Source organism: Heptranchias perlo, chromosome 28, assembly GCF_035084215.1.
Source record: "Heptranchias perlo isolate sHepPer1 chromosome 28, sHepPer1.hap1, whole genome shotgun sequence".
Lineage (NCBI taxonomy): Eukaryota > Metazoa > Chordata > Chondrichthyes > Hexanchiformes > Hexanchidae > Heptranchias > Heptranchias perlo.
This window is the reverse complement of record NC_090352.1, coordinates 20479092-20502003: the sequence shown is the minus strand read 5'-3', so window position 1 is coordinate 20502003 and position 22912 is coordinate 20479092. Positions and strand designations below refer to the sequence as shown.

Genomic DNA, 22912 nt, shown 5'->3' with positions numbered 1-22912 from the left:
CAGACAGGACCTTGGTTTGACATCTCATCTGAAAGATGGCACCTCCGCCAATGCAGCACTCCCTCTGTACTGCACTGGAGTGTCAGCCTAGATTTTGTGCTCAAGTCTCTGTGGGACTTGAACCCACAACTTCTGGCTGAGGTTGTCAGCAGCAGAGGTTGTGATCGGTGAAGGGTCAGAAAAGAGGGGGGGATTAAGTATCAAACTTCTTACTGCTTTAATAAGGCCGCAGAACAGCCCTGGCCTGAGGGGTTGCAGTATGTGCACATGTTTCAAATGAAATTGGCAGTGTCGTCCATTAATGTTGACCAACATTGTTTGATACGGAAACAATTCCTGGAATGTAATAGGCAGAACGTGTTGAGAAGGGCCAAACCTGCTGCTACTAGCATCAGTAGTGCTAACCTATAAATCTGCACTTATTTTGTTTTGAAATATTTGCATTCAGTGTTTGGGAGACCATGTTCCATTTGAGGAGTATTAGCTTTTTTCAAATTTTCCCCTTTCCCCCCCCCCCCCCCCCCCAACCAAACTTAATTTAAAACTAATATTTTGCATGAAGCAGCTCTTACAGATTTGCAATCTTATTCAGAATAACTGAAGTCAAACTTTGACTCTACCGATAACACAAGGTGTTATCGGTAGAACTTTGTATCACAGTCAAGGCAACACGATTTTCCAGGAGGATATCATTCAGGACTGGAAATCCTTGCTAATTTTACTTCTCCCTCATCTGTATCACCCTGGCTGAGATTAGCTAACTCAGTACAGCATCAAGGTCGAACTTGGGAATTCCATTTGGTGCATGTGGATGATTGACGTACAAAGAAGCATTGAACATTTTAGTGTTTGCTTTCCTACCATCATTGAGAACAAGGTGTAAGCTTGCATTTATATAGCGCCTTTAATGTAAAACGTCCCAAGATGCTTCACAGGAGCGTTATCGAACAGAATTTGACACCGAGCCACGTAAGGAGATATTAGGGCAAGTGACCAAAAGCTTGATCAAAGAGGTAAGCTTTAAGAAGCATCTTAAAGGAGGAGCGAGAGGTTTAGGGAGGGAATTCCGGAGCTTAGGGCCTAGGCAGCTGAAGGCATGGCTGCCAGTGGTGGAGTGAAGAAAATCTAAAGAAAGGCGAGATCATGGAGTGATTTGAAAGCCAGGACGAGAATTTTAAAATCGATGCATTGCCGGTGTGGCAACGCAATGTAGGTCACGAGCATTGTGGTGATGTGTGAACGGGACTTGGTGCGAGTTAGGATACGGGCAGCAGAGTTTTGAATGAGCTCAAGTTTATAGAGGGTGGATGTTGGGAGGCTGGCCAGGAGAGCATTGAAGTAATCAAGTCTAGAGGTAACAAAGGCATAGATGAGGGTTTCAGCATCGGATAAGCTGAGGCAGGAGCAATCGTTTGCTCTTTGTGAAATTTTGGTTCCTCAATATGAGGTTTTTCAGTGCTGGCGAATGAAGCACTTTTTCATTGCAGGCACCCAATGTCAACATCAACCACTCCCAGGTCACTTGTAGCTCCCTCCAGTTGTATCTCAGCTCCAATATCAAAATAGCACCCTCTTACTGTACCATTGTGACCGTTTCCAATGTTCCACACTAGCCATCCTGTGCGCACTTTGAATGAGATTGCCTATTTAGTGCCAATAAAGGCAGTTTAATGTTGTGGTCCTCTACAGGATCTTTACAACAAGCAGATAGAGGAATCTTTCATCCCATCATTCTAAGCGGGATTTGAACTGAGGCCCCAGAGTTGAAATGCAGTGTTCTAAATGCGCAACCCAGTGCACCAGTTCCATATGTAAGCAAAGCACACAAGCAGTGACCATTGTTATTTTTCTGGATTCTTTTAAATTATAAGTTTACTTCTATTTTCACAAATTTGCTTTATTACCAGATTTATTATAATCCTAAGGAATATGATTGGAATTTTTTTGGAGATTTTAGATTCTGTGTCACTGACCAGTATTGTTTCACCAAAAGCAAAATAAACTGGAGTTTCCTAAATAATTATTACTGAGGTTACTAGTTCTATTTACTTTTATAAGCATGCAACACTCTTAAAGGGTAATCTAATAAATGCAATAGCACACAAACATATTGTATAACTTCCATACTGTAACAAACATTATTTACTACTCCCTTAAGAGGAATACTAGTTAGCAATAAAAATGAAGTGTTCATGCTCGAGGAAAGGTACATGTTGAATGTCTTGTGGTTCTGTTTTCAGACTAATGGCTTCAAAAAGTCCCAGAAGGCTTCAGATCACACTACATTGAACCATATACTTGAGGAGGAGATAAAAGCTTTTCTCATTAATGAAGATCAATTGCACCAGTTTGATGACCTCACTAAAGTCAACCCAGTGACAACTACCACAGGTATCTAATTAATTGGGTAGTGACCTGATTTTTGTGGCATACTTGTTTTTAAAATACTGGATGTTTGACTATGACTCTGGTACTTGATGTATTTTATGTATTAATGGAACAACAAGACACATTCTTGGGCGAAGTAAAACTGAATATGAAATAAGACATTTCTGGAAATACACAGCAGATCCATTGTCTTCTGAAAAATGTAATTTAACATTGGGACCCCTTCAACAGAACTACTCTTAGAAGAGTGTGTTGACTTGACAAATTCAGAGTGATGTTTCTCCCTGTGTTCATTATCCAAGATGTGGAGATGCCGGTGATGGACTGGGGTTGACAATTGTAAACAATTTTACAACACCAAGTTATAGTCCAACAATTGTCTCGAAGGCCGCCTTGGAGTACGCTTACCCGAAGGTCGGTGGCTGAATGTCGGGCAGTTCAAAAGACTATCTGTAATCACCAGGCATTGTTCTGTGATTTATAAATGCGATAGGTTCGAGGATTTCATTTCCACATTCACCTGAGGAAGGAGGAAGCCTCCGAAAGCTTGTGGATTTTAAAATAAAATTGTTGGACTATAACTTGGTGTTGTAAAATTGTTTACAATTCATTATCCAACTTCAAGGTTGAGAAATTATTGTATTACCTGTGGTCTGATTATCTAAATCATCAAAGGCCAAAGTACATTCTGATGGAGATGCTAGGTAAACAAAGGGACCTTTTGTTAAATGTGCATATTCTTTGCAGCTACTGGATTCTAATCTCTGTACAGATTAACAAATCTCTGTACAAAATAAATGGCATCATACATTAGATTTCACAGTATTTTTTAAATCTAAGCAGTCTGCATAAATTGAACAGTGAACATTGTTACTTTTTTTTCTGTCTCCCAGTTTTAAAATGTCTGCAGGCAAGATATCTGGCCAGCGTGTTTTACACCAATGCAGGTTGTACGCTGGTGGCTATTAACCCATTCCAGTCTGTGTCTAACTTGTATTCCCCTGGCATTATGAAGGAATACCACACTGCGTCTCGACCACAGGTAACTCAAGTGCAGAGTGGCACTTTGTTGCTTTAGTCATATAATGTGCTTGAAACAAGTAATTGATTGCAGTGTTGTTCATCCTTGATTACAAATTCTGTAACCTATTATAATCAAAATATTAACATTTAATTTGTGTCCACTTTATTCTGACCATTTCTTCAATGTAATGTACACTGCGGTCAAGACCATGAATTTCCTCAGACTATTTAGACTAGTCCTTGAATAATTGTTGAAAAGTTGAATAATTGAGAGAAGCCCCTCTGGTTCCCAGGCCATGTTCCTATTTTGTCAATGCACAGTAGCTTAATTAATTTGTCTAATGATGATGATGTGGTCAGAAAACTAAATTTGATGTCCACAGAGATGCATTCATCAGCAGCTGAAAGTTCACATTTGTACTAGCCTACAGATAAGTTTTACAGCATTAATAATTCAAGACTTTCACTGCTTTTACTACTTTAGTGTTTGTTCTATATAAATAAAAACATCAAGAGATTAAGTCTTTCTTTTCTTCAGGAATTGAAACCCCACATCTTCACAGTGGCCGAACAAGCCTTTAGGAATGTACAGAGCCACATTGAACCAGTTAACCAGTCACTAATAGTCAGTGGGGAGAGTGGTGCTGGAAAGGTAAGAACTGAACATGAGGAATGTAGTCAGATCCAGAAATAATCAAACCTACTGCATGCATAATTTAACCGGTTTGGATGTGGTTTTGGAAAATGGATTTTGATCATTATAAGCAACTGTTCACTTCAAAAAGTGATGAGTACAGTAGGATTCCACTGAACTGGCTTTATTGATCTGTGCCTTCCTCGGTAATGAGGCACAATCATGATGCAGCATTTCCAATACATGTTATTATATTCTTCAATAGTATTTTGGTTGCAAATCTCTGATCACTCCATGAAAACCAGCATTTTAAGTGCGCCAGCATTTGGGCACACAATTTTTCTGTTAAAATTACAAGATAGGAAAATGACCAAGACACAATCAAGCAAAAATGCTTACTCGTTACAGATGACCATGTTTTCAAGATCCATAATGGAAACTTTCAACAGAAACCAGTTTCTAACCTTTATAGCCATGCCTATTGATGAAATTTCCCTTTTGCAGACCTGGACATCTCGGTGCCTTATGAACTACTTTGCCACTGTTGCTGCCTCGTCCACTTCTGTAAAGTGCCAAGAAAATGTAGAAAGGATAGAAAAGAGGGTACTAGACTCCAATCCTGTGATGGAGGCATTTGGTAACAAAGCTTTCTGTTTTTATTAAATTGAATGTCCTGCCAGTTTGAGAATTTAGTGAAATATTTTGATTGACTACCCAGGATGAAATATTCCTTTTATATTATAATTTGGAATCTTAAGTCTAATTACTAACCAGAAGAAGTGGCCCCACTAATACTCGCATCATATTGATCACATTAAGTGATTAGATACTGGTTTAACATATCTGTCTGTGCGATGCAGATTCATTGATGTGGCCGATGTTCTCTGAGATAACTTGGGAAGGAACCAGAGGCATAAGTTCAGTACTGTGGTGACCTTCACTGCCACTGGCAGTGCGGTTCCTGTGGTTGGTGGTTGCAGCTCAAATTCCAGCAGACGGCACAATTCTGTCACTGCCTCCCTGGTGAAAGAGTCTGCAAATGCACCCTTAGACATTGCAAGTTAGATATGTCTGGGTCACACACGCAGCTATGTGGGTAAGGATGAGTGTGGACAGTCCGCCTCTGGTGTAAGCAAACCCCCTGCTCTTCCTCCTCCATAAAACTGTTACAAGGAACGCCCATAGCAATTCCCATAATCAGAGTTTAGTTTGTAACAATCAAAATACAGCTTTAAATAGTCACATTTTAAAACAATATTACTAGCCTTTTATCATAAATTTTACACGAGCAAGCTGAAAACAGCACATCCCCCGTGAGAGAACTAGGAATCACCATAGGGATTCATTTGCATTGCATTTTTGTGAAATTTACCATTTCAAGTGAAGTTCTGGCTTATTCTGTGCAACAGCACTTTCAGCTGATCAGAAACCACAATCTTAGCAGTTGGAAAATCTTCAATAAAATTACAGAATAATCAGGAGATGGCAGTGTTAGATTTGAAGACATTTAGATTGTTAATATACCGATCTAGAGTGAACAGCCCAAGTAGCATCATTTTAAAAATTAGTTTGAGGCAGTGTGTCTTGTTCATTTGGCAGTGTACATGCCACAAACTGGTCCACAAATTTGTGTCCACAATTTGCAATATGATGAGTTGCCATCTCGGCCAATTCATTTGAGATGAACAAGAGGCTGCTTCCCTAGTGCGATTAATTTAAAGAAATCAGTCGACAAATCCTAGATTGACTCTTGTGCACCACCTGGTGGGCTACTGCAGAACATCAGTAAGTAATGGCCGAAGTAATGGAACAGGGTGCGTGCGCACTCTTATGGTCAAATAATGATGCGTGCCACAGAGAGAATTGTGGTTGGGTGGGTGGGGTGGTGGAAGAGGTAGAGAAAAAAAATTAAAACGGGGAAAGAAGAAAAATAACAAAGGAATGAAATTAATAAAAATCCATTTTATCGATATTCTAGGAAAACAAATTTACCAATAATATATTTTGGTAAAGTCTGGAAGTAGGTTTGTTGAGCAGTACAAAAGATATGGAGTTAAAGCCAATGAAAACAGTGGCAATATGTTTCATGGAGGCCATTATGCTATGGATGAAAAGCCGGTCAGTTTGTATGTATAAACCACTGCACTGTAATTAGCAGAGACCAGTTAAACAATACTAAGACCAAAAGGAAGTGCACATGAATAATTTGTAGATGTCTTAAAACCATGATTCTGGAGGGGAGATAATAGTGTTTCAAATGGATGAGTTTGTGCAGCTGTGATTAATGCTGGCATTTTGTCACTGTTACAACCCAATTTTGCAGGTGTCAGCCTTGTTGTTGGTAATTTATCTGTGTCTTCATGATTCTCAACATTTAACTATACAAAGAACAGTATTTGTTAGATTGAATGGAACTACTTGAAGATGTAATACATTTTGTCAGTGGACTTGCATTTATGAATGCAGCTCTTAATTTTATGTAACGGGTATTAACCTTGGTCTTAGGAGTGCTTCATGTTGACTCAATGCAGGGGTGGAGGGGCAGAGGTAGGGCAAATAATTCCTAGTGCAATTACACCTCGCCTTAATAAGCTATAGCTTTAGGAAGTTAGGAACAAGAGACATGAGGAAGATATCAAAGGCACTATTGAAGAAATAACTTTTAAGGAGGATTCAAAGGTGGGGAGAGATATAAGATCAGTGGTTTAAGGAGAAAATTGCAGAGTGTGGAGGTACGACGGCTGAAGGGTCTGCCACCGATGGTGGAATAAAGGGAGTGTGGAATGTGGAGTAGACTGGGGTTTGAAGATTGGAGAGACAGGGACGTAAAGCTCAAACCGCTTGCAACAGTAGGGAGGGAGTGAGGGGATCTGAGAATAAGGATTTTGACTGTGAAACATTCCTTGTCATGGATAATATGGATTGGAGTCAGAATAAAGCTGCCTATATGCCCAACAATGCAGTTAACCTTACTATCTGAAGAGTACCCCACGTAGTATCACCGTGATATTTCTGCTTCCTACACCAGCGGTTTTATGGGCCCTCTAAAACTGCCAAATAATGGACTAATAACCATGAAGAACTGTCAGGTCATTTCACTTGGGATACAAGAAAAGTTTCATCTCCTATGTCTGGCTATGAATTGACCCCAGCACCTGGGTTTTAACCATGCCTGGACTGTGAAAATTAAAAGACAAGTGTGCAGCCCAGCTTCCTGGTATGACTTTTTCAAAAAAAAAAGTCCTTAAGCTACCACGCTCATAGAATAATTGTACCGAGGACTACTTGCCCAACTTTTTTAATGCTTTCTTAGTTCCCACAGGGCGTTCCCATGCCAGGGTTAAGACTTGTTATGTGGAATTCAGTGTTCGACTGTTTAAAATATATTGTTTATACCCTCTTTAAACAGCACCCTCAATACATGAGCCATATGGGCAATAAATGCCGGCCTCGCTAGCGACGCCCACATCCCATGAACGAATACCACCTTAATGTAATTGCGCAATTCATGTTGTCATGTGGACTGTGTGATTGAGCTTCCTGAGAACAGAGTTAGGATAACAAACTTCTTATTCTGGTTCTTATTATCTGATACTAAATGTAATTCAAAGCTAATCCCCACTAATAAATGGCCAAGTTCTGCTCTACTGAGCCACTCAGTTTTTGTGGTGCGGCCTGGCCAATTTAAGATGCTGCATCTCTCTGTAAAATTGGATATTTTCAATTCAACTTGTATTCAATTTTTTTTAAGATTGAAGGGTTGCTCCATTCCGATTTTTGTTAAATGAACCTTGCGCATGAAATTAGAAGACTTTCAGAAACTGGAAGTGAGAATTGCTAAAGAGAGCATAAAATGAAGTAGTTGGCTACCAACATTATTTACTGTTTCACAGGAAATGCTTGCACACTACGGAATCACAACAGCAGCCGATTTGGAAAATACATCCAACTGCAGCTAAACAGGTAGTTTTACAGATCAGCTGTGTATGCACTTATTCAATCTGCTCTTAAATTCTTTAAAAGATTTAGAGAGAATCATTTTCAAAAAAATAATACTTGCCGTGGTATAAGCCCATTCCTTATTTTATTGATGCATGGTTATAATACAAATGTTAGAAATGACATTGTCATTTAGATGACTATACTCCCCTGATACAGTTTGTCCAGTTAGTAGCTGAACCAAGCAGATAAAGAAGGTCCAATGTTTGATTCCGATCTGTGCTGAGTTAGCTGATCTATTAAGTGACACTATAATTGACCTAATGTGCCAGTGAGTTAGGGAGGTAAAGATCAGCCAAGCTTCCTGCTCCCCATCTAGAAATAACTCTTTCTGGAAGTGTACATGTGTAGAAGTAAGTTGAAGATGAGATTTTCCTTGGTCATGATGTCCTTTGTGGCAAAATAGCCTGCTTGACACACACTATTGAAGATTATGTGTGGGGAATGATCACTTGGGCAAAGTAAATTCTGAAATTTCTGCACCTGTTCAGTTTGCTGAACACCTTACAGACTTGTTCCTGGTGCTGCCTATTTTGGTCCCGCTCCTGTGCAACCAGAATCTTTTTCTTCAGTTTTCCTGACAATCAGTGCTATAGATGCTTTGTTTTCCAGGTCACAGCAGTTGGAGGGGGCCTCTGTACAGACTTACCTGTTGGAGAAAACACGAGTTGCCTATCAAGCTCCTTCTGAAAGAAATTTTCACATTTTTTATCAAGTAAGTTAGATTTAGTGGATTCTAATATAACTCGGAATTTCTATTGAAAATGTTGGTGGGATGTTGGAACAGGGCTAATAAACCAGTTAGAATAAATTCTGCCACATTTCATACTACAGCATATAGCGGGAGAGTAGGAAAAGAAATCCCAACTCTAGATGTGGGGATTTATGCCAGGATGTGGCATACTTTGAAACATTTATGTTAAAACAAAAGCAAAATGCTGGAAACACTTAGCAGGTCAGGCTGCATCTGTGGAGAGAACAGGCAAGTTAATATTATAACACTGATGAAGGGTTAACTTGCCTGTTCTCTCCACAAATGCTGTCTGACTTGCAGAGTGATCCCAGCATCTTCTGTTTTTGTTTCAGATTTGCAGTTTTCTAGTTGCTTCTTATTTAAACTGATGACAATCTTCTTGCTGGTTTACCTTGGAGCTATAAAACCAGAACTGGCATCCATGGATAAGCTTCTGACACCAGTTTAGGTTAATTTTGAAGGTTTACACTGGAATCTTGGAAAGACACTAGTATAAGTGGGGACTTAGCTTGCAGTTTTCTTTCTTCAAAAAAGCACTTGCTTTGTAATCGTTATTTATTCTATCTGACAATCCCCAGTTACAGAGGAAAAGATACTGTTTTTCGTGAAACACTTTCTAGATTGGCAGCTTTTGCCATGTCTAAAACCAAACAGAAACATAGGATATGATCATAAGTTCTAATACCACCACATCATAAAATTTAACAAGCTAAGGAAAAATTGACTTCTGTTTTGAATCCTGGTCTTTTGGTTGGATAGCCCACTCAAATCAGCTATTCTGATCCAAAACAGCCTCAGTACTTGCAGCTGTGTTGGAAGTGATAGTCAATTTTCATTTTAAGAGCTCTGCAGACATTCAACGTCCTTTACAAACCCAGCATCTGTACTTTTACCACACAGCTGCTAAAAAGCTTACAAGACCTTCCCTTTTCAAAGATTGCATTTAGGACATCAAAAAGAGAGTTTTGGCCTGCATTGCTGCAGCACCAGAAGTTTATTGCTAACATACTTGGGCGGAGGGTTCTAATGTGGGACAAACAATAATGGAGGTAGTGGGAAAGTTAAATTACTTTGCTACTCTCCTGGATGACTTCTCCATGTTGTATTGAAGCCACTGATTCAGCAATACTCTGAATGTCAGAACTTTAACTAATGTTACTTTTCCTCAGGTAGTGAAAGGATCCACTGAGGAGCAGAGGTTAGAGTGGGACATTCCTGAAGCAGCAGAGTTTTTCTGGTTACCAAATGCTGAAAAGACTTTAGAAGGTTAGCAAGATTGCCAAACTCTGTCCAACACTGCTTTTGAAAGCAGGTGATCCAAGAATACTCTAATTCTTTAAGTACAATATATTTACAGATTTATTAATACAGTAGCAGCTCTTCAGCATTGCTCACAGTAAGTTGGATGATGCCCCGTTTTATACCGACGGGAGCGTTCTACCATGTAATGCGTGATGTATTATTGAAACTGATGAGGTGGAGCTGTGTTTATGCTAGCCTGTCCCTCTGCACCACACAGCCCAATTCCTGCACGTAACGATGGCCTGAGATCATCGGTTTAATTTACCAACGAGCAAGTCACACCTTGAATGAAAGAAAGAAAGAAAGAAAGAATTTGCATATTTATATAGTACATCACATGTCTAGAACTCTAAGGAATTGTAAATAAACTTTTTCTTCTTCACCAATTCTCTCCCTTCCCGTTCTTTCCTCAAGCCATTGACTCCTTGCTGGGATACAGATGTCCTTCAGGGAGAGCCTAAACATTGAGGTTCAGCAGAGTATTTGGCCAGGGGGGCATCATATGTTTGATCCTGCCCTCACCCAACATACATACATGTGCATTTCCAGCTGGGGTTGCTGATAGCTATCCCTGAATTGGAGCCCTGAATGATTTTTTTTTTCTCTTCCCTAAATCTGTGATATTGAGGCCAGTTGTAGCACCTGGATTACTGCCCCTGTTCAGTGTCGCTAACTCAGCACAGTCCAAGAATTGAACCTGGAACCATCCTAGTCTTCACGGTTCTCTGCTTCTGACTTAGTAAAGTATGTGACCACGGCTGCACTCTTTGAAACTGTTTTTATTTACTACGAGATAGGTTACCGATTCCTCCCACAAGTACCCCATTGAAAAAGTGTCATTTTACTCCTACTAATGTTACACCTGTGACTATCTTTTTTTGAAGGCTGACATTCCACCTTATTTATTATGTGATTTTTACCAGTGTGTCTTGTGCATGCTGTAATTCTGCCAGTCAATTCATGGGGCAGAGTTCTAAGTAACACACTTGGCCAGTTTAGTGACTAAATGACCATCTGGGAGAAATGGGAAGAAAACTGAGGAGGGGGAAGAAAATTAGCATACTAGGGAAGTTTCATGGTTTGTGCGTATATCGTAGCTAGCTATCAAAATATCAGTCCAATTATTTGAATCTCTTATGTTGCTGTGCAGAGGACCAATTTGAAGAAACCAAAGATGCAATGCTACATCTGGGTATTGACAGTGGCACACAAGACCAGGTGTTCAGAGTAAGTGAACCATGACCCTTTGCAATTTCTATCTTTTTTAAAAAAATTAAGGAGGATTTTATCTTCAAATAGAATATTAATTCATTAACCACTTCATTATTTGTACGGTAGCATTTATTATAGGAATTTTTTTTAAGAGCATTTTGTGAAATTATTGTTGAAAGCTGCCTCTTATCCAAGACAAGTTTAATTTTTTCTCTCCAAGTGAAAAAAACAATTCAAATCTGTGCACTGGAAGAAGAGGCAAGAAGTTGCTTTAAAGTTTTGAGTGGAGTCTCCTGCTTTGAATCAGCTCAGTGCTCCCTGCTCCAGAGTAAAGATGGTAGAGTGTTCCTTTTTATAGCTCATAGTAAGTGGGATAGTTAAAGTTTGTAAAACCTGGTTGATTGGTAAAGTGCTACTGCTCTTGGTCCAAGGTCAGAGGGTACCACACAGGAGATTATTACAGAAGATTAGGGAATGTGGAAATAGGGGGAGGATAGCCAACTGGAATAAGAATTAGTTAGAAGGAAGAAAGCAGACTAGGATTTGAGGGCAGGTTTTCAGAATGGTTAGAAATGGGTAATGGTGTTCCACAGGATTCAGTTCTGAGGCCACTTCAGTTCACAAAATGAAACCGGGTCGAGGTCAGGAGCAGCAGGTGAGGAAGGCAGAGGTCAGGAGAAACTAAGATTTAGAGTGGTGGAAATGCTGAGCTGGGTCTTGTGGGTAGTCGGGAGAGGGTAAGCCAGGAGAAAAAAGGTTAAAAGGGCCACAAAAGATAGATGCAGTCCAGCATTGAAGGTGAACTAAAGTCTCAGCTATGAACAGGAATGCAAATAAAAACCTTATAAAAGATACTGAAAGATATAAAAGTGAATTTGACATGTAGTTTAATTCCATTGTCCTGGATTGTGTATTTTCTTCATTAAATTTTAAGCAAAATATATTTTTCTTGAAGAAAGGTGACAAATATTGGAAAAAAAATAGTGAGTTATTTATTTGTTTTGTTTTATTGGTAGCTTTTGGTTGATTTATTGCTGGTTTGGTCACTATTAATGCATTCTGTAAGTACTGAGTTCTGATTTGCTGAATATTAAATTTAAGCCAATCAGAAGTGTGACATGACAGATGAGAAATGCTATTATACCGTTCCTAAAAAAAACAGATCGATAGTAAAATTGAAACCATGTATAATTTGAAGGGGGAATTGCATATAGTTTGGAAGGGGATAACTATTTTTAAATGTAGGCATAATACATAATAATTAAATGTGGGGGAGGTGAAGAAGAATCCAGGTGAAAGACTGAAGCTTTGTGAGTGTGTGTATGTGGTTTCATCATATGTTACAAGCTTTTACTTTCTACAACATGGACTTTGAGCTGTAAAATGTTTAATGGCAAGTATAGTTTTCCTGATTGTAACACTACCTAATAACTGGAGCCAGCAATTTAAACCGTTTTATAAAAGTGAATGTGTGAAATGATGGAAACAGGTTTTTGGGGGCAATGTGTTACATAGGCAGACAAAAACAATTTTGATCTATATGTTAAAGTGCTCATCGGCACAATTCTTGCTATTTTTTTTGTAACTTTTTTTGCTTTTCTTTTCCAATAGATTCTAGTTGGCCTTCTACATCTTGGCAATGTGCGGTTCAGCTCTCCAACAGATGAGTCTCACCCATGTGATCTCAAAGAAAAAGCTAAGAGTAAGAAAAATCAAGTGGAGTATTGATTTAAAAAAAAAATATTTCTATGAATTCTAAGGAAGTTGTGGTTTGATAAATTCCTAGCAGTTACAGGCTAGTAGCTCGACTTTTTACTTTTTTTTCATTAATTAATTTGGTTATATAGTATTCAACTTCAAAAAAAAATGCAGACTGTTTGGTTTGTGTTGACACGAATTTTCCTCCTGGCAGTGGGAATAATCAATATGTCGTTTTCTGATTTTTGGGCTACTCTACAAATAAGAATCGCTTATTCCTTCAGGCTCTCTTAAGACGACAGCAAATCTACTGAAGGTTTCTGAGGAGGACTTTTTGGAACAGCTCAGAGTTCGCACTATTAAAGCAGGCAGACGGCAACAGATCTTTAAAAAGCCATGCTCTAAAATAGAGTGTGGGACGAGACGAGACTGTGTGGCCAAAGTCATCTATGCAAAGTAGGTGGTCTACTCTTTTACTGCAAATTTAGAAGTTATGTTCTGTTGGTTAATCCAATTGAGCAAAATAGTTTTTCCAATTGGAAAAGACAAAGGTCGAACCGTAGAAATATAAAAATGTTGAAATTGCTCTGTACTTGCCTACAATTCCATGCTGGGTTCTCTGTTGTCTCAGTATGTAAATGTACTCATAATGTGATAGCATATGTTAACTAGACAAAAAGCATTACAATTAATATCAATGTCTTTGGGCTAAGGAGAAGGGAGACGTTGGGTGTATTGCATTGTCGGAGGTGTCATCTTTCAAATGAGATGTTAAAACCATCTGCTTGTTCAGTGAATATAAAAGATCCCATAACACTTTAAAGAAAAGCAGGGAATTCTCCAGTATCTTGTTCATTAGCTCCCCCTTAACTTTTGCCAGCAAAAACTGATTAACCAGTCATTCATCTCATTTGCTGTTTGTGAGATCTTGCTGTGCACAAATTGGCTACTGCAATACATTGCAAAAGTAATTCATTGGATGTGAAATACGTTGGGACATCCTGAGGACGCGATAAAGACGCTTCATAAATGCACATTTCTCCCTCTTTACTAAGAGGGGAATTAAGAAAGAACTTGCATTTATATAGCACCATATCACAGCCTCAGGATGTCCCAAAGTGCTTTACAGCCAATGGATGACCTTTGAAGTACAGTCACTGTTGGCAAAAGTGGTATCCAATTTTCACACAGTAAGTGAATTTTTTTTTTCAAAAAATATACTTTATTCATAAAATTTGCAGCAGTACATACAATACAGTTGTCATATCACATTCCAAACGTACACAATATAGATTATGCAATTTGCAGGTTACATCAAGTAAAGTTCAATGAAACACATTGGACATAATTACAGTTCATGACACTCTAGGGTGCCTCATTGCATCACAATCAATACAGGTGATTCATTACAGATTTATTACGGGTACATTACATCAATTTGAATTTTACATTCTGCCCGAGGGGGTTTTTCCCTGATTGCAGCCCCTCGGTATACAATGGTGGGAAGGCTCTAAACGGTTGCCTTTCCCCACAGTGCCTTTGCGGCGGCTGCACCCTTCCTCAGTGCGTCCCTCAGCACGTAACCCTGGACCTTGGAATGTGCCAGTCTGCAACACTCAGTCGAGGACAGCTCCTTGCACTGGAAGACCAGCAAGTTTCGGGCAGACCAAAGGGCGTCTTTCACCGAGTTGATGGTCTTCCAGCAGCAGTTGATGTCCGTCTCAGTGTGCGTCCCCGGGAACAGCCCGTAGAGCACAGAATCCTGTGTTACGGAACTGCTCGGGACGAACCTGGACAGATACCACTGCATCTCTCTCCAGACCTTCTTTGCAAAGGCACATTCCAGAAGGAGATGGGTGACGGCCTCGTCTCCACCGCATCCTCCTCGGGGACAGCGCGCGGTGGCGCTGAGAGTCCGGGAGTGCATGAAGGATCTGACGGGAAGGGCCCTTCTCACCAGCAGCCAAGCCAGGTCTTGGTGCTTGTTTGAAAGCTCTGGCGATGAGGCGTTCTGCCAAATGACATTGACAGTCTGCTCGGGGAACCAACCGACATGATCCACCATCTCCTTTTCCCGCAGGGTCTCGAGGACATAAGAACATAAGAACATAAGAAATTGGAGCAGGAGTAGGCCAATCGGCCCCTCGAGCCTGCTCCGCCATTCAATAAGATCATGGCTGATCTGATCCCAACCACAAATCTAAAGAACACAAGAAGTCGGAGCAGGACCCGGCCACATAGCCCCTGGGCCCTCTCCGCCACCCACAGGGCATTGACCGATCCGAACTCAGCTTCATGTCCAATTTCCTGCCCGCTCCCCATAACCCCTAATTCCCTTTACTTCTAGGAAACTGTCTATTTCTGTTTTAAATTTATCTAATGATGTAGCTTCCACAGCTTCCTGGGGCAGCAAATTCCACAGACCTACCACCCTCTGAGTGAAGAAGTTTCTCCTCATCTCAGTTTTGAAAGAGCAGCCCCTTATTCTAAGATTATGCCCCCTAGTTCTAGTTTCACCCATCTTTGGGAACATCCTTACTGCATCCACCCGATCAAGACCCTTCACAATCTTATATGTTTCAATAAGATCGCCTCTCATTCTTCTGAACTCCAATGAGTAGAGTCCCAATCTACTCAACCTCTCCTCATATGTCCGCCCCCTCATCCCCGGGATTAACCGAGTGAACCTTCTTTGTACTGCCTCGAGAGCAAGTATGTCTTTTCTTAAGTATGGAGACCAAAACTGTATGCAGTATTCCAGGTGCGGTCTCACCAATACCTTATATAACTGCAGCAATACCTCCTTGTTTTTATATTCTATCCCCCTAGCAATAAAAGCCAACATTCCGTTGGCTTTCTTGATCACCTGCTGCACCTGCATACCAACTTTTTGATTTTCTTGCACTAGGACCCCCAGATCCCTTTGTACTGCAGTACTTTCCAGTCTCTCGCCATTAAGAAAATAACTTGCTCTCTGATTTTTCCTGCCAAAGTGCATAACCTCACATTTTCCAATATTATATTGCATCTGCCAAATCTCTGCCCACTCACCCAGCCTGTCTATATCCCCTTGCAGGTTTTTTATGTCCTCCTCACTCTCTACTTTCCCTCCCATCTTTGTATCATCTGCAAATTTTGATATGTTGCACTCGGTCCCCTCCTCCAAATCGTTAATATAGATTGTAAAGAGTTGGGGACCCAGCACCGACCCCTGTGGAACACCACTGGTTACTGGTTGCCAGTCCGAAAATGAACCATTTATCCCAACTCTCTGCTTCCTGTTTGATAACCAATCCTCCACCCATGCCAGAATATTACCCCCGGACCACTTGCTAATCGCCTTGTGGTCAAAGGTGTTTTTCTGCACAAACTTTTCCACGAAGGACAGGTGGGGCGGAACGGTCCAACTGGACGGAGCGTTCCGTGGCAGCGTGGCCAGGCCCATCCTTCTCAACACCGGGGACAGGTAGAACCTCAGCACGTAGTGACACTTTGTGTTTGCGTACCGAGGGTCTATGCACAGTTTGATGCAGCCGCACACAAAGGTGGCCATCAGGATGAGGGCCACGTTGGGCACGCCTTTCCCCCCTTTCTCTGGAGATCTGTACATCGTGACCCTGCAGATACGGTCCATTTTTGATCTCCAGACAAAGTGGAAGATGGCTCGGGTGACTGTCGCGGCGCAGGAGCGAGGTATGGGCCAGACCTGCGCCACGTACAGCAACACCGAGAGCACCTCGCACCTGACGACCAGGTTCTTGCCCACGATCGAGAGGGATCGTCGATCCCACAGTCCCAGTTTCTGCTTAACCTTGGCAATACGCTCCTCCCAGTTTTGAATGAGTGATCAGATAATGTTCCCTGGTGATTTTAGTCAAGACAAGGATGACAGCCAGGACATCAGGAGAACTCTCCACTCCTTTCAGTAGTGCCATGTGATCTTTTACATCATCTGAATTGGAAGACGGGGTCTTGACAGAACTCCTTCAGCACAGCACTGAAATGTCAGCCTAGATTATGTGTTCTGCATCTGGAGTAGGGCTTCAACCCATAACATTCTGATTTGTGCCAAGAGTGCTACCAACTGAGCCAAATTTGCATATGTAAATCTGTTGGTGTTGCAATAGTTTTTTTGTATTCTTGATATTCATTTCTAATTTTTTGTATTGGGTCTTTTGCAGGTTGTTTGACTGGCTGGTAAAAGTTATAAATGGCTCCATATGCTCAGATTCTTTCAGGTGGATCAATTTTATAGGTATTTATGCAAGTTTTACAAAGTTAAAATCCTGGTCCTTTCCATGAGTTAATTTTACGGTTATGTATTAGGACAATGGATCAAGCTGGCATTCTAAATAGCCTTCCAACAAAACAATTAAAGTTTTACCTACAGGCTAATGAAAGGAGCAAGCACTTGTTGGATGTACTCCATTTCATAGAGAACGGCATTAAACAAATATGATTTTTCTGCTTTTAAAATATCAAATTCATTTGCAATCTATTGACTTGAAAATTAATTTTTATTTTTCTTGAGTCTGAGCACTAGATCCATGCTAGGTCAATGTCCATTACATTTTATTAGGGCAAGTGATTTATTATCCTCCGATGACTCAAATTGCCTTTCACTGCCTCCTGGGACTTTTTATAGACGATTGCAATACTTCGCCAGCAAATCACATTACATGCATTAAGTGTAGAAACTGGTGATTAGTCATAGGGTGTCATGTTGTGCCAAATCTCTTGCCCTACATTTTATTTATAAATTAAACCTTAATTCTACGCATCTAGTAGATTGCACAAGAACGGAAGCAAGCATCTCTGAGCGATAAGTGGTTGTAAAACCTGAATTTTAAAAGAAACAAGTTAAGTTGAATGTTTATCCGTGAGATGGTGGCCATCTAACATTCACTTTTGATTTTTTTAAATTATTTCAGTCACGCGTTGTCATAAATGGTCCTCTGATTTCCAAATTCATTATAGTTCAGTTTTTTTAAAATTGAGATTTTATAAAAGTTTATTGTATTTGAGCAAAACAATGACATTCAACCCCTTCTTGTTTGTGCAGGTCTCTTGGATGTATATGGATTTGAATCATTCCCCCAAAATAACCTGGAGCAGCTTTGTATTAACTATGCAAATGAGAAACTCCAGCAACACTTTGTGGCACATTATCTCGAGGCACAGCAGGTATTCCAACTCAATGATCCAGTATATTTTTAGCATAGCATATCAGAGTCACTTCACATGTAATTGTTGCAATATTTCGTGGATGTCTGAAAATAACAAACCTACAAATTAGCTACTAGGAATTAGCAAAACTTGCTGGGATTCAATGGGAGATTTTTTAAAGGATGCCAAATAATAAATGAGACTGTGAATGTGTTAAAATCAGAAACGGGAGTTCCAGTTATTCCAAACACTAAATAATCTGCTTAAAGCTCAGTGGTAAACTGCTGTTTGGTTCAATCCCTATATATGTACACTCTTCTTCCCCACCCAATCCCCCTTACACCCAAAGATCACTCAAGCACTATAGAAACTAGTAGATGCCATGGCATTTTGCTGATAAGTAAGTTTTTAACAAAACATTCAATTGCCTTTAGAAAGGCAAGATTGTTTATTCCCAAACCCAGTAATTTTTGATCAAATCTATTTAGGTAACCTTTGTGCAGTGAAATCTATCACATGTAGATGTATTTCCATTAACTCCACATATAAGGAGAGCGGGGAAGAAGTGAGAGCCTGCCAGTGATATGTGCAAACAAGCTATTTGCACAAATGGGATATGGTGCCATCAGAATGCTCAGACCTCTGGAAGATTTACTATAGTCTTGTATTTGAAATTTTTTCACCCCCTGCCATTCTGTTATTTAGGAGGAATATGCCACAGAGGGTCTGGAGTGGTCCTTCATCAGTTATCAGGATAACCAGTGCTGTTTAGATCTGATTGAGAGGAATCCCACCAGCATTTTTTCCCTTTTAAATGAGGTTGGTTGTTTCTTCAACTTGTCTTAAACACAGATTAAAAGGTCACAGTGGTTTGGACCTTGTTAGTTGATTTGCCCCATTAGGAAATTTGTGGTTAAAATAAAGTTGATTTTTTTTTTGTCTTTGGTGGGCAGGGAGCGGAGTAGGAGGAGGAAGCCTTTTCTGAGCAGGTTCAGTGAATCATCACCTTTCACTGTATAGGACATTTTAAAGCCTTTGACAGAGTATAGCACCATGTTATGCTGAAATCAAGACTCACTGCAGTCTTCTAATCTTTCTTTCCCAGTACCTCAAAACTGTGACTTTCTTGTCTCCTTCAGCCTTTCTTTCTTCCTACAATCTTCATACATTCAAAATACAAGTTTGATGTTCCCTATTAGTTACCTCTTGATTTGCTTCCCTTTTTTTACTCTTCAACTTTGGTGTCCTGCACAGTGTCTGTTTAGCTCGTGGAAGTACACTCATCTGAGTCAGAAGGTCATATGTTCAAGTCCCACTCCAGGACTTGAGCACATAATCTAGGCTGATACTTCAGTACAGTACTGAAGGAGTGCCACATTGTCAGAGATGCATCTTTAGGATGAAATATTAAATCATGGTCCAGTCTCCCTAGTCAGATGGACGTAAAAGATGCCATGGTATTATTTGAGGAGCAGAGGAATTCTCCCAGTGTTGGGGTTAACGTTTTTACGTAGATTGTACAGCACAGAAACAGGCCATCTGGCCCAACTGATCTATGCTGGTGTTTATGCTCCACATGAGCCTCCTCCCTCTCTACTTCATTGAACCCTATCTGCATATCCTTCTATTCCCTTCTCCCTCTTGTACCTATCTAGCTTCTCCTTAAAGGCATCTATACCATTCGCCTCAATTACTCCACGTGGTAGTAAGTTCCACATTTATCCCTTAAACAACACCACCAAAACAGATTAACTAATCATTTATTATATTTTCTGATTGTGGGACCTTGCTGTGTGCAAACGGGCTACCCTTCTTACATAAGAACAGTGACCGCACTTTAAAAGTGTTGCAAAACTTTTGGGACGTCCTGAGGATGTGAAAGACATTATCTGAATGGAAGTTTGTTTTTTTTTGTTCCATCTCTTTCTGCATTCACTTTGGTTTCTCAAAGTTTCCACAGGCCTAAGTTGTATATTTTAATTGAAATTGGGAATGAGGTGTTTAGACTTGTATAAAGTATCATTTTGCATCTATCGGACTGGTAAAGTAATTGAAATCCTGTATTACCAGTTTTTTTTTTAGCATTCCAGAGAAGAAATTACTCCTACAGTCTGGCTGTGGGAAATATGAGAAGAACTAGCATTTATCTTTATCAACTATCATTGGGTGAAATTTCTTTCCTGATTGAAAAATGTCTTTTTAAAAATTTAGTTCCACCTATTTCATTGATTTTGCTTATGCCAAGACCTGTGCTACATTTACAACAACTTGCATTTATATAAACTTAAATTTACCACTTTTAAAGAAAGAAAGAACTTGCTTTTATATAGCACCTCTCATCCTTGCTTTTATATAGCACCTCTCATCCTTGCTTTTATATAGCACATCTCATCAGGTCATCCCAAAGCACTTTACAGCTAATTAATTATTTTTGAAATGCTGTAATACAGGGAATTTACTGCATTTACCACAATGTCTTTTAGCAAAATTTTACACACGTGCTAATAATTCCTGATTTACAGTAAACAAAATGCAGTGCTCCCACTGAATTGCTATGTACTGTGAAACTCATATATAGTGGTGAAAATTCTAGTACACCTAATGGTTGGCACTACTTAAAATAAAGTTTATATAATTTTACCAGCCAGCTCAAGCCTTTGCTGCTCAAATGTTGATGTAACTTCACTTTCACTGACTCTTGCTGTACATGCAACTGAGGGGGAAAACATTATTTTAATGTGATTTTTGTGAAAGAGATCATTTCAGGCTCAGTGCCATTCTTTAAAAGTGAAATGGATTTTTACCTAATTTCTGCAATTTTTTTTGAAAGGCTATTTCAGCTCCTACAGACATGGGTGTTTTGACACCTTATTTGTCCAACAAATTGTAGTGGTGGAATGTACATATAGTTATTAAAGCTCACTGATGTTTCATTTTGAACTTATTCATAATCTCTTTATCTGTAGGAGAGCCGCCTCAACCGACTTTCAGATGCAAACCAATTTAAAACTCGCCTTCAAGCAGCTTTGGCAAGTAACCATTGTATGAGCTGGGATGTGTTCAGCAAGGTTCCCAATTTCATAGTGGCTCATTACGCAGGCAAGGTCAGCTACCGGATTGAGGGAATGATGGAAAAGAACAAGGTAAAGAAAATCTAATATTTATGAGGCATTCATTGAATACTCAGTTCATGACGCATGACCCCTCTGACAATGCAGCATTCCCTCAGTACGGCACTGCACAAAATTATCAGTCCTTGATTGAGCCTTGAACCCTCAGCCTTCTGAGTTAAAGTAGTGCTTGATGTATGTAATGTCCATCTTGTCATGAATTAATAGCTTTTTTTTTCTCTTTGTTTTGTACTTCACCCAGAACAGAATAAACACTGGGTTGTAAAACAAACATGCACACACATGGATTTGTATAGCATGATGAGTGATGGGAGTCATGTCTGATTTCCCCTTCTCCACTAAGTTTTTCATCTTGGTCAGTACAACAGGGAAGTGATGAACAAAGGCACAGGGATCCCCCAGTGGGAGATGTGGGGAGAAAATTGAGTAGTCCCCACCAGCATTCTTCATTTCACCCTGGTATGCAGGAATTGTGTGGTTTGAAGAGAGGGAGAGAAGAATGCAGCCTCATTTAAAATAAAAATATCACAATTGTGTTGCTGAATGCATTAAGTATATGATACCATTATAGAATATTCTTTCTAAAAGACGTATTGTGTCTGAAAAATAAGTTCTCGTAATATTTTTGGTAACTTGAAAGGCTATTTGGTGCAATAGTGCTGGAAATTAATCTCATGTGCTTTTAGTTTAAAACAAAATTCTGATATACCCTGATGTAACTTGCATTGCTTATTTCTCCCTCATTAATTAAGAACCCATTAAAATATTTATAAAGTGCCTTTTTGTATAACCTTCAAAAATTGTGTTGTAAAGGGATAGCTGTGTGTGTGTATAAATAAGTAAACACAGCATAGTGCCACTATTGGCATTTTAAATATTTAAACATTGGTACTAAATTCCATTTTAATAAAACTACAGGTTTTACTACTTTGCAGTTCACCTTGCTGTGGCCACTATGCAGCAAACTGACCATTTTTATATATTGTAAATCTTCATGTTCTCGCTGCATTAGGATCCTGTCCCATCAGAACTGGTGCAATTGTTGCAGGAGTCCCACGATGCCTTGCTGAAGGAGCTATTTCCGGTTGAAGAGAAAGAACATAATGACACTAAAGCTCAGAACAAAGCAGTTACTGTGGTCTCCAAATTTAAGGTCTGTTTGTATTAACACTGCATTGCTATACCTGACCAATGCAAGATAAGTCTCCTGTAGGACTATCCCCCATTTGTTTCTCCTCTTCTTTCTCCTGCAGGGTTCACTGGAAAGCCTCATGCGTATTTTGAACAGCACCACACCTCATTACATCAGATGCATCAAGCCTAATATGGACTGCAAGCCTCTCCTTTTCAGATCTGAGGAGGTATTGTAGTAGAATAAGAAAAATTTCACATGTAGGTGGAGATACAAGCAACAAACTAATAATGAATATTCAAATTAAACTGGTGAAAGTTGGATTAGTTTGACTTACAAACTGTTTTCTGTACGTTAGCACATCTGCTTTCAGAGGCTGTAATACAAAGAGTTTTGTTTTGCTCTCTTAATTTAAGAGAAAATTCCAGTTAATAGTTTTAACCTTGATTTCAGTCAGTGCTGGCAGTTTTATG

General features: G+C 39.7%; 1 protein-coding gene across 2 annotated transcripts in view; it reads left to right on the top strand.

Annotated features, from left to right (window-relative positions):
* The window catches only part of LOC137344904 (unconventional myosin-XIX), a 39705-nt gene that overhangs the window by 6724 nt on the left and 10069 nt on the right, over positions 1-22912 (top strand). For both annotated transcript variants that reach the window (XM_068008167.1, XM_068008168.1), the window contains exons 2-17: positions 2241-2391; positions 3282-3430; positions 3950-4063; positions 4550-4682; positions 7939-8008; positions 8657-8759; positions 9968-10064; positions 11251-11327; positions 12924-13014; positions 13295-13466; positions 17192-17265; positions 18073-18194; positions 18882-18995; positions 21143-21319; positions 22320-22460; positions 22561-22668. In XM_068008167.1, coding sequence (XP_067864268.1) covers positions 2241-2391; positions 3282-3430; positions 3950-4063; positions 4550-4682; positions 7939-8008; positions 8657-8759; positions 9968-10064; positions 11251-11327; positions 12924-13014; positions 13295-13466; positions 17192-17265; positions 18073-18194; positions 18882-18995; positions 21143-21319; positions 22320-22460; positions 22561-22668 — 1893 coding nt within the window. The remainder of the gene's footprint in view (positions 1-2240; positions 2392-3281; positions 3431-3949; positions 4064-4549; positions 4683-7938; positions 8009-8656; positions 8760-9967; positions 10065-11250; positions 11328-12923; positions 13015-13294; positions 13467-17191; positions 17266-18072; positions 18195-18881; positions 18996-21142; positions 21320-22319; positions 22461-22560; positions 22669-22912) is intronic.